The sequence below is a fragment of the Glycine soja genome, chromosome 19 (genome assembly GCF_004193775.1).
Source record: "Glycine soja cultivar W05 chromosome 19, ASM419377v2, whole genome shotgun sequence".
NCBI lineage: Eukaryota > Viridiplantae > Streptophyta > Magnoliopsida > Fabales > Fabaceae > Glycine > Glycine soja.
In genome coordinates this window covers 49,468,568-49,480,090 of record NC_041020.1, presented here as the reverse complement: position 1 = coordinate 49,480,090, position 11,523 = coordinate 49,468,568, and the positions used below count along the sequence as shown (strand labels likewise).

Below are 11,523 nucleotides of genomic sequence, written 5' to 3'. Positions count from 1 at the left end.
AGTCATTTTCAACGATGACATAACTGACGAAATGTCACATCATCACACTTTATCACTAACACATCATTAAAAGTGATGATATGACAATAAAGTGTCAATGATAAAACATGATGACATAACATTTTATATGTCACATCACTACTTAACGGAAAGAATCTAACAACAACTAATAAATTGAAACATAAAAATTTCCTAGGTAGGTAGTTGATTGAAAAAAAAATTGAATGTTATATAATAATATGAATAGGTATGAAAAACTTATTTGACAACCTATTTGAAAATCCATTGTACTACAGCCCTACACATATAAAAGCAAATCTAATAACGCATAAAAGAACCTTTTATATGTGTAGTATTACACTTTCATTAAATTCTTCAATTAGCCTAAAAAGAAAAAGAAATAACAGCCTGAGCCATAGATTGACGAAACAAATCAAATCACGATTGTACTGTTGGACAGATCCGAGGCAAAAGTGACTCGATAAGTAAATCAAATTACTAAAAAAAATCCATCAGAAAATCTCGCTACTTAAGGTAAGCGACTCAAAATGATGTCAATTTAATTCAACTTGGCTAATCACCTCTTAGCAAAGGTCCTCACTTTACATGGGCACTGGTCCCGCGACAAAACTTTCATGATAATGGTCCCAATATATGTCAGTACATGCATGTCTGAATATCGTTGTTGCTGCTTGCCCCCCATTGAAACCGCATTCCATATCTGAGCTTGGAATTTCCCCCTTTCTGGGGCAAAGTAAAGTTGGCATTCCAAGCTGAACCTGAGTCGTGTCTCTGAACAATGGCCAGTCCATCCGATCGGGGGCATTAATATCTTCTCATACACTGTATTAATGTATAATGTTAAAGACTTATTAACTTAAAAAGTTACAATGGTTTCATAAATAACACGATACTGTAAATTTACACACACTGCATAGTTTTTTGATGTCCAAAAGGGCTGCCAAAATTAAGAGCAAACAACATGATAAAATGGAGGGGGATTCTATTTACCCCGCTTTTTCTTTACACTCTGGAAATTAATTTCCAGAATAAAGGGAGACATGAAGAGAAAAAAAAAATAGGTGGTGCAAAAAGAATTTCCCTAAAATGGATTGGCTGGGGAAGCCAAATTTGTACTGGCCCGGGTCCAGCCCAAAATCAGAATGCCCTAATTTGGCCAGGCCACCAGCCTGCTTCTAGGAATAAAGTCACAGTTTGTGTCCATTAATATCAAAACTAATGCACGGGTTCTGGGCAACAGGGCAGGTGGAGATCACAACATAAATGACTTGTTTGTATTCTGTACAATGAAAGGATAGATCATATAGGCTCTTGCTCCTTCCAATGTATATATTTTCTAGTCTTCCTTATTTACACACACAAACACAAACACGCGCAAGCATACATACATACATACACACACACGCACACACACACACACACATATATATATATATATATGTTATATATATAACACCATAGTCCATGGCGGTAAATCCCCCAAATGATAATAAGGCAAGCTGCATAGTGCATGCAAGCTTCCACATCCAAATTCTAATACAAAACATTATAGTAAAACTTCTGCCCCCTGGTATTTTTTTTTTTATTATCAACAAATGTTAGTTTATTAGTTGTCATAGATGTCAGTGGGGGCACCTTATATCTCCTATGCCCCCTGGATTGAAAATTCTAAAACACTACTGTAAGGATGCTATTGAACACGTTCTGAGTGTGTAAAAGCAATTAAATTAAAAGAGAATAAAATATTTGATTTGCTGGCCTGGAATGCCTGCAATCTGCCTAGGGCCAGTCCAGCTTTGTGCTGGCTTGATCACTTATTTAGCCCAGCCTGAATTTGAAAAAGCCTCTATTTCTGAACTATAAATGCTAAGTAAAATTGGATTATATACCACATATTTCAACTTACATAAATGATGTCAGAAGGGAGCCTCTAGTGATTCATCCCAAACTTCTGCACTACCGTTAGAGGCATCCTCTACATCTTCTTCCATTGAAAGCCTAATATATTCTCTATGAGCAAAGCGATCCCACTCTGTCAATGTAGGATTCTCACGTTCCTGTTCACACAAGACATATACCAAGGCAGTCAAAACTCACCAACAATAGTCAATCATACTGACTCAACAGCACAATAACTTTTATCAAATATTCATGCACCTGACGAATCAAAAATGGGTCACGAGTTTCAAAGGCCATGAACTTATTCAGATTGAACAGGATATTGAAAACACTTCCTGAGAGTTTACCACCTTTCAGGTCACGCAGAGTTATATAGCTCTCATCCTGCAGAGAAAAGAATTTGAATTCAAAATTAAAAAATAAATATCTCAGATAAAGGATAAGTAATGGCATAATATCAACCAAAAAGATGGAAAACGGACAAGAAAAGGAGGAACCAAAATATGGAAATTGGTTATATCTCATTTTTCCAAGACAGAACAAAAATTTTTAAACTACAGACTAGATTAGCATATCATATTCCAACTAATGTGACTTCTCATCAACACAATACAAGGGCAAACAATAAATAAAAAAAACATTGAAAGACAAACCTCAGGTCCAATCATGTCAATAATCTGGCACAGTATATCCTCAAAAAGCACAGGTTCTTGGGCCATGCACTCCATTCGATGCAATTGCTCCTCATAAAAAAATTGCAGTTCATTCCGTGTCAGAACTCCATTTCCATCCAAATCAATGCACTTGAACCTAATCATGACACGTCAAATCACAAATAGCTAATAGTCAACCACAAAGATCAAACTTCCAATGTTCGCCTAAGAGTGTACTTAGGAGGCAAGGTGGAAAATAAAGGGAAGTGAAAAAAACAAAGGTGGAAAGCTTTAAGTAAAAGAATTGCATAGGCACTTTGAAAATTGCTTTCTAAAATAAATAAAATGAAAATTGTTTTTTAAAATAAAAAATGAAAATTGTTTCATAGGCACTGCCACCCTGGTCTGTTTTATTCTGCACTTTGATTGGATGAAGTTTCAGTAACTGAATTTTATAGCTTACATCCCAAATTTCTGAGACAAAACCACGGACTTGTATGCATGCATACGCATAGTTCTAAGGAAATAAAACACAAACCACACTGCATAGTATATACATGACTAAAATGCATTAACCGTGTATCTGAACTGCACAGCAAGTCAGCAACTAAACCAGTGGCATCTTAATAAGTGGCAGGGGCAACAAATAAAATGGATAATGGATGGGAAACAAAATACCAATACTCAAGACTTGGCTCAGATGATTTATCCTCTTCTGACAGTATGAAGTAAACAAAATCTTCATAACCCATCTTTCCCTCAACCTTACTGGTAAACCTTCTGGGAACCTGAGATAATATTGAAGTGAATCAAAATCTGCATCTTCAACAAATGCTCTGATAATTCATATAAACATAAGTGAAAGGACAGTGCATGTTATTTGGAGGGGAGGGGTAGGGATTTGGGTTGTCTGTGGCCCTAGACAGCTGAAGTCAAATCTCAAGACAGAAGCAACACATGATATAGTAATCCACACCAACCTGAGAAAATATTCTATCAACAATTCGATAGGTAAGCGCATGGTTACCATATCTGATGAGATTCTCTTTGTCTATCAAGAAATCATGATCTGTATCCAGCTCCCAAAACTTGCAGTATATAACATAAAAATGCTCATAAGAGAAGTACCTGCAGATAACATTAAGGAAAGGTAAAAAAGATTAAGGCATCATAATACAAATATATTTAGTTCATTTGAATAATGACACCAAGGTCATTTTCTGAAGTTAATTGAAATGACATTTTCAATTATATCTACCTCAAAACCTTGTTTATGTCCTCTTCTTCATCAGCATGCAACATTGCATCAATTATGTTTCCACGTTTCAGCTCCCTCAGGGTAAGACGACCATTTCCTGATCTATTAATGTAGTAATATATTCTGTATATGACAGTTTCAGCTGGGCCATTGGAAAAACAAATAGTTATGAACATTGCACCACACAAAAGACAAAACAAGAGCATTACACCATAAACTATGATGACCAGCCTATGCCCAACTTTGGTGGAAGAAGTCCTTTAACTGATTCTCCCAACACTCAAATATATGAAGTGTGACTCTTTTTCAGTAGACATTTCATATGTATTATACATTATAAGCAGCCAAGAGTAGAACTAAATTGCTATAAAACTTTTTCCAGCATAGAAGAACACACTTTCATGCCTTCCAATAACCCCCAAAATGGTTTCTTTTAGAAACCAGGTATGGCGAGAATTTCAAATTTATTTATTGATATCTACAGTTAAACCTACATAAACCCCTAAATGCAAGGTTATAACCAAGATGGAAGACAAACCATATCTCTCTTGAAACTCAGGTGTGCTCTGCAGGAACTCCAGCCCTGGATGATTTGCCAAAAGCTCACGTAGCACAGGTTTAAAATCATCCTGACATGAAGTATAATATAGTTCACCAACAAGATGGATAGGAATATAATATCAAAGCCAAGAAAATCAACAAAAAATGACCCCTAAAAAATAAATCATACTAGTATCAAATGGGAATTGAATAGATGACATATTTTGATATATATCATCAGCCCTGACTGCACGAAATTTTCGGAGTAGCAGAAGAAAATTAAATAAAATGAAAAGCAGGAAATATAAAAGAAATAGAAGAAAAAAATACCTGAGTAAGGTACTTGAGCTGTGGTTGCTTTAAAGTTGTGTATATCTGGGTTGCTATATCTTTTGTCAACATGTTGCCATTGATCCAATAATCAATAAATGCTTTCCTAGAGGAATATTAAATCAAGGAATTAAACATAGGTATTAGGAAATACTAATTACAGGGAACAAGACCATTCAGTTATAATTCTTATGCTGGAAGGAGATTTAAATAAACCATGTTCATTTTATTAATAATACATAAGGTTGTTCAAGCAAGAAATCAATAAGCATACTGCCCAATTGAACTGAAATAGCACTCTGCAAAGAGTAACTTCGGGTTTAACACCAAGCACAACAATAGACCCATAGAGAATCTCTTGGCCAAACAATGTACAGAACCATTATCGGGGCATATGCTTGCAACCACCAACTCACCTCTTAATTTTAATGTTTGGTTCCTTCACCTTTTGACCTTGGACAGTACGGCATCAAATATTGTTTTATATGACTTAGTAGGAAGAATTGAGAACCTTCATAATTCATTAGAAGATTGAGAAAGGAAACTTAATGTTCTTTCCTTTCTAGTTAAAACTTAAAAATTAAAACTATTCTGGCATACTTTTCAGTTCAGATCTGTCTGAAAACCAATTTAGTACAGAAAGTTAAATCACCGGCATTACATATATGTTCATCATGTTTGTTGATACCAGAGAAGTATAAAGCTCTCTAGGGGAAAAAAAAGATATAAACATTTAGTTCATGGACTAAATCATAACTCTCTACAGCCTATTCAACACACCATCATTCATTTTTTAAATGACAATACTTTCCTGATTGCCTTCAATACACTTTCAAGATGTCAAATGAGGATCCTTTCCAAAGCTCCAAATTCAATTCTTACTAGAAATTTAGTTCTCAAATTTTTCAAAAAATAAAGTTCAGTATTGAATTTCAGCCAAGTTTTCCAGTGTTATAAAACACCCTCAAAATTCAACATGCCCAAGTGCATGTCTGTTCATCTTTTTTTTTTGGGGGGGGGGGGGGGGGGGGACTTAATCACCTTTTTTTCAAGTGATTTCTAGTCAATTTTGAAGTCTCCCATATTTATCAAATTACTACTAATTTGACTAAGAAACCATAGTCTTTTGCTTATTTTTGGTTGATTTCTAACAACTTTCCTAGTCACTCCTCTGATTAATTACTCTCAACATCATTGTTGACTTTGCAATGATATATTGCAGCTAATTTAAACTTAAAATCCTAGAAACTAGTTGGAAGAGATATTTGAAAGCCCAACTAAATTAGGGATAGGGGCATAGATAAATTCTTTATGGCATTTGTGGCATATAGATAAATTGAATAAAACAAAAGAAGTAAATACTAAATAGGCCATTAATATAGCACATAAAACCTGATACAACCCACCACCCTTGAGCTTGAAATATGAATCAATGATAAATCCAGCACTACCAAATCTGTTTAGATTATTAATTATAAACATCTAAGATTGAACTAAGGACAACTCAGTCAAGATGGCTCCAATGTGTCAAAGAATTACTCAATCTAAAGGGAGCTAAATAATGCTTCTATCTATAATAGATAAGTTATTTGGGAAAGGGAATGAGACATTATAGCAGCAGGATAATATGAGAATAAGGGTATATGTAAGACTTTGAGAAACTTGCAGGCTTAAGGCTTTGTACCGTGAAGAATTCACTGAATAACCTAACATAACAAACAATATAGTGGCTAAATCCTTAAAAGAAAAATCTAATAGTACAAAGACAAATTGGGAGGGAAAAAAGAACACACAGGAAGGGAGTGGAGTGGACAATGTAAGTTTGACTCCTAGTTTGATTAGCCAGTGGAATAAAGAAATTGATTTTCAAAAATAAATAACACAGTGGTCTGGAATACAGGTTTTTTTTTTTGGAAGGCAGAAAATATATATTATTAATAAAAACACAGCAGTACCAGAGGTACTGGTGGAATACAGGTGTTACGTATTCTTAAAACCTCTTTCCTTTCTGAATAATAATTACTCACAATAGTTATTATGTTCCAGCTCTACTCAATGCAACGACATCTAAACAAAATCTTTTTAGATATTCAAACAGCTAAATCCAAGAACCACTATCCACGGCACAAAAACATATAAAAGCTTTGTTTTAAAAAATAATAATGGTAACACAAAAACATACAAAAACAATTCACTTTAATCAATGGTCAAGTAACCTTCGACAGGGCTTTTTGTATCAGTAGAGGATAGCACAAATAGGACAGTAGCAGATGTACATTCCAAATGTAGCCATAGTCTGGTTCCTATTCAGACTGTGTTTGTCTGATTGAGGAACCATTTGTATGGTTTCTCCTACCTATGTAATTCAGTACCTCTGGTACTTCAAATTATATATATATACATACATACATATATATATACCAGTGTTGTTAAATGGCGGCCATGGCGGCGCCATGGCGGTTTTCCATGGTGGGTTTGCGAAAAAACGCCACCGAATAGCGGTGGCGTGGCGGGTTTGGGATGGCGGCGCCATGGCGGCCGCCATAGCCATGGCGGTCGTGGCGGGATGGCGGAAATGGCGGAAATCTTCGGCTTTTGTCCGCGGTAGGAGTTGGGCCGACCCGACCCAACCCTACCCGGTTATTCATTAAATTAAAAACCCTCCACAGCTTGCGTTCAGAACACCTAGCCGTCCCTCCAACAGCTTCCATTCCCTCCCGAACCTGCCTGCGTCCCTCCCGAACCCCGCCGCTCCCAGCCGCCGCCGCGACACCACCCCCTCCCCGCCGCACCCAGCCGCCGCCGCGACGAGGCCCGCAACGCACGAACGGCGCCGACGACCTCCGTCGACGAGCCCCGGCAACGCGCGACACCCCCCATTTTTCTGTCTCGCGTTTGAAGAAGACGAAGAAGAGGAAGGAAGAAGACGCGGGTCAGCTGATCTGTTTCTTTTTTTTTTTTTTGGGCTTTTTGCTGTTTGACACCCCCCATTTTTCTGTCTACAGCTTTTTTTTTCCTTTTGCTATTTGACACCCCCCATTTTTCTGTCTACAACTTTTTTTTTCCTTTTGCTATTTGACACCCCCCATTTTTCTGTCTACAACTTTTTTGAACTCTTTAATGAGTTTATTTGGTGTTGGTACTTGATTATTGTATGAACTCATGAAACTTTTTTAGTTTATTTGAATGCAATCCTTTGTTTTTTTCAATTTCAATGAGTTTATATATATGTTTTTTTTTTTTTTTGTGTCCGCCATGACATCCGCCATTTTCCGCTACGCCATCCGCCATATTTTTATGGCGGATTTTTTACTTTCCGCCATGAACCGCCATCCGCCATTAACAACATTGATATATACATACATACATATATATATATATATATATATATATATATATACATACATACATATATATATATATATCTATTTTTGCTGATCAAAATAATAATAATAATAATAATAAAGTACACACCTTGTCACAACTCCAGTTCCATTATCGATCTTTCTGAAAAGAGATGTGGAAAAAAAAGATGGCAGCTTGCATACTTCCTTAGTAACTGACTTGAATTCTGACAACCAAAGAAACAAGTATAACAGAATTAAGCTATCGCTACAACTCTTCATTTTATTACAAAGGTAATCACTTTATGACTTATGGAAACATTCTATTTTTTTACTCAAAATGAAGAGGTAGAATGTGTCACTAATTGGAAATCATATTTCATATTTCCCCCCAATTGCCAATTGGCCCTTCAGACTCTAACACCCTTATATACCCAATATCTCACCATGTATCTGCAGCCCATCCATGTGATCATGGAATAAATGGTCAATTCTAATCAGGCATTGTTCTTTCAGATCATTTGGAGGAGGATGCCCAAATTGAAAGTAGAACTGCAAACACACAAGTATCTATGTTATGAGCATAAACATAGCATGAAAAGAGGTGGGAGAGAGTGAGAACCAAAAAAGTAAAGAACAACGCACACACAGTTATCAGACCAGGAACAAAAGAAATATATCACCAACTAAAGATTTTAAGCAAACTGGACAGCTGTACATTAATAGGATTACTACTAATGATTTGTTGCAAGTTTGTAGCGATTTTGATGAGCATTGGATGTATCCTACTTGGTAACAGCATAGATGTTAATGAGAGAGAGAGAGAGACATTTATATGGCAATGTGCAATCCATGCAGTTTTTTGGCACATATGAATTAAGGCTTAGAGCATAGTGCTAGCATATTTAAGTAAGTCTCATTGCACCTCGACTTGCTATGGGAGAGGATTCTTTCTATGGATTCTCTTTTGTGTTATGATCATAGTTGAGTGAGTTTCCATTTCATATATGCAACATGTTTGGGTAGCTTTGCCATATTTTACTTTCGGCGTTTAGTCTTCTGATGTATTTTGTTTTTATAGTTTTGCAGCATATCATATCCTCCTTTTAGATCCACTTTCACTCCTTTCAGTTCAAAGTACTTTTCTTTTACTATCATGTACAAAATATTAAGATACCAAAAAAAAAATATTAAGATACCATGTTAGATATGCCTAACCTGAGGTATCACTTCTTTAACCGGCTCACTGACAACCTTCAAAGGAGAACCCAAATTAGATGGGCCAACTCTCTGTTTCACTATGCGAGGGGAGCCAGATGTACTCCTTGGTGAAAGAGGTGGTGCAGTGCCAGCAGGAAACATGGAAGGCAAAGAATTGCTTGCAGCATTTGGACTAGAGCGATTCCCTGGGACATTCAAGGGAGCACCTGACTTTGCTTCATTTAGCAATGATGTCACCTAAACACATTAACAACTGCGACATAAGAATAAAATCACAAATGCACGCATTACATTCTTTAGTGTTTAAGGGGGGGAAACTTAACCACATAAGGAAACTCAAAAAAAATAAAAATAGTTAGTAATAAATATTTCATCCGTATACTTCAAGTATCACCGAGACTTCATTTATATAGCTTGTGCGAGTAGGCAAGATTTTTAATATAGTCCTTCGAAGGTGTATGGAAAGATATTGAGGCATAACAGTTGAAATTAATCACTTATAATACACGGTGAGTATATCTAGGAAAAAGTCATACTAGTAATACTCATGAGGTAGGTGTATGGAATCCAACACCAACGGCTATCTTTAATTAACATCATAAGTAATAATTAATAATCCATCATTCTCACAGAAACTTGCGGATTTGACTATTATTATCGAAACGATTAATAAGTAGGAATTTATTATCTGACAGCGAAAGTACCTACAAATAGATATAGTATACAATAAGAATCTTGAAACAAATAATGTAGCAATACGTTGATTCCAAAATTGAGAAAGGTGAAATGAAGCGTACCAATCGATTGCTTTCGGGAAGCGAAAGCCACTGCTCGAAGAGCGTCTCGACGAAGGTTAGGTTAGATTTGAGTGCGAGAGCGGAGACCTCAGGGAGCTGTAACAAATCGACCTCCAACGACGCCGTATCGCCAACGACCTCCATGCTCATTTAAAGCGTAACCGTATCTCTTCTCATTCACGAAAGGAAACCTGCTGGAGCGAGATGAATTTGAATCGGAATGCAAGAAATGCGCTTGAGAGAGCTGTGGATTCAGCAGGAGGAACCCTAGATCTTTCTTCTACTGTTGGGAAATTAGGATCAATTACCGATGCTGATAGAGGAAATGGAACGGTGCGGCGATCTGGATAGAAGAAGAATGAATGCGCGTGGGAAATAAATTCCGTAGAGATCCACGCGAATTTGGAGGGAGAGAGAAGAGAACAAACATGTGTGGAAAAAAATTAAGAGAGACGTCTAGTTTTTTTATTATTTGGCAACAATGAACAGAAAAGAGCAGAAAATGGAAATTTTGGCAGGCTGACACGTGGTTTGCTTACGGGAAATACGGTTTTTTTTGTGCAATCATCAGTCATCACATGTTGGAGGATCCTACGTATACAGCAACACCACTTCCAAGTTCCGATCCATGGTTCCATTATTTTTTTTGGTGCGTCACTCATTTGTTTTTTGGTACATATCCATGGTTCCGTTATTGTTAGTAAACGGTCGTATTAAAAAATATAGAAAGAGTTTAATAGATATGTATTGTTTTACACCAGAATTATTATTATTATGACTTCTAAAATTATTATTCCAGTAGTCAAATTTAGTTTAATATTTTTTTTCTAACGAGCTTGCTTTCATCTTGAACATATATAAAAAAATAATAAATAATAATCATTAGTGTGACTTTTAAATTTATTGATACAAAGATGCGTTATCTTTAAAATGTCTTGTATTACAAAAAATTCTTGCTCCTTCCTTGCTCATTTTCTTTAACTTGACCTTTATCTAATTAAAAAATTAAAACTTTCTTTCACTCTTGATGGCATTTTTTACTCTACAATCATCAATGGTTATGTTTTAGATTTTTTTTTCGTAAATACATTTTCTTCTGTTTTTTTTTAATATATATCATTTTATAATTTAATTCTCAATCTATATTACTTTGGACTTTATACTTTGATTTACACTACTTTGCAAATAAACGTGACCAAAAAAATCGGACAATTACAAACTCAAATGAACGTGAATATACTTTCTTCTTTTTGTTTTTTTTAATTTAAAATATTATAAAATATAAATATTATATTATATAAATTTTTAATTGGTTTTAAAATTACTTATTTGATAAGTTAAATTTTATAATTTTATTTTTTATTTTTTAAAGAAAATGATATTATTAAATATAATTATTTTTGTTTTATTATTTGATTTACTTAACATATTTTTTAGGTGATATTTTTATTTAAAATCTG

The 11,523-nt window shown here is 35.3% G+C and overlaps 1 protein-coding gene across 1 annotated transcript; it reads right to left on the bottom strand.

Annotated features, from left to right (window-relative positions):
• Positions 1 to 307: 307 nt before the first annotated feature.
• LOC114400045 (probable serine/threonine protein phosphatase 2A regulatory subunit B''delta) lies at positions 308 to 10,537 on the bottom strand. The gene is made up of 13 exons (XM_028362293.1): positions 10,064 to 10,537; positions 9,264 to 9,503; positions 8,492 to 8,597; positions 8,176 to 8,272; positions 4,702 to 4,807; positions 4,370 to 4,460; positions 3,832 to 3,973; positions 3,554 to 3,701; positions 3,252 to 3,361; positions 2,574 to 2,730; positions 2,179 to 2,304; positions 1,928 to 2,078; positions 308 to 843 (listed from the first exon to the last, which is right to left on the bottom strand). Exons 1-12 carry the CDS (start codon positions 10,211 to 10,213, stop codon positions 1,938 to 1,940), a joined length of 1,614 nt encoding a protein of 537 aa, XP_028218094.1. The 5' UTR covers positions 10,214 to 10,537; the 3' UTR covers positions 308 to 843; positions 1,928 to 1,937.
• Between the last annotated feature and the right edge of the window lie 986 nt (positions 10,538 to 11,523).

Excerpts from the sequence above, each read along its gene's own strand:
- LOC114400045 (XM_028362293.1), bottom strand. The coding sequence starts at position 10,213 with ATGAGCATGGAGGTCGTTGGCGATACGGCGTCGTTGGAGGTCGATTTG. Across the intron at positions 8,598-9,263 it reads TTAAAGAAGTGATACCTCAG|TTCTACTTTCAATTTGGGCA; the intron begins GTTAGGCATATC and ends GTGTGTTTGCAG. Across the intron at positions 3,362-3,553 it reads TTGATAGAATATTTTCTCAG|GTTCCCAGAAGGTTTACCAG; the intron begins GTTGGTGTGGAT and ends ATATTATCTCAG.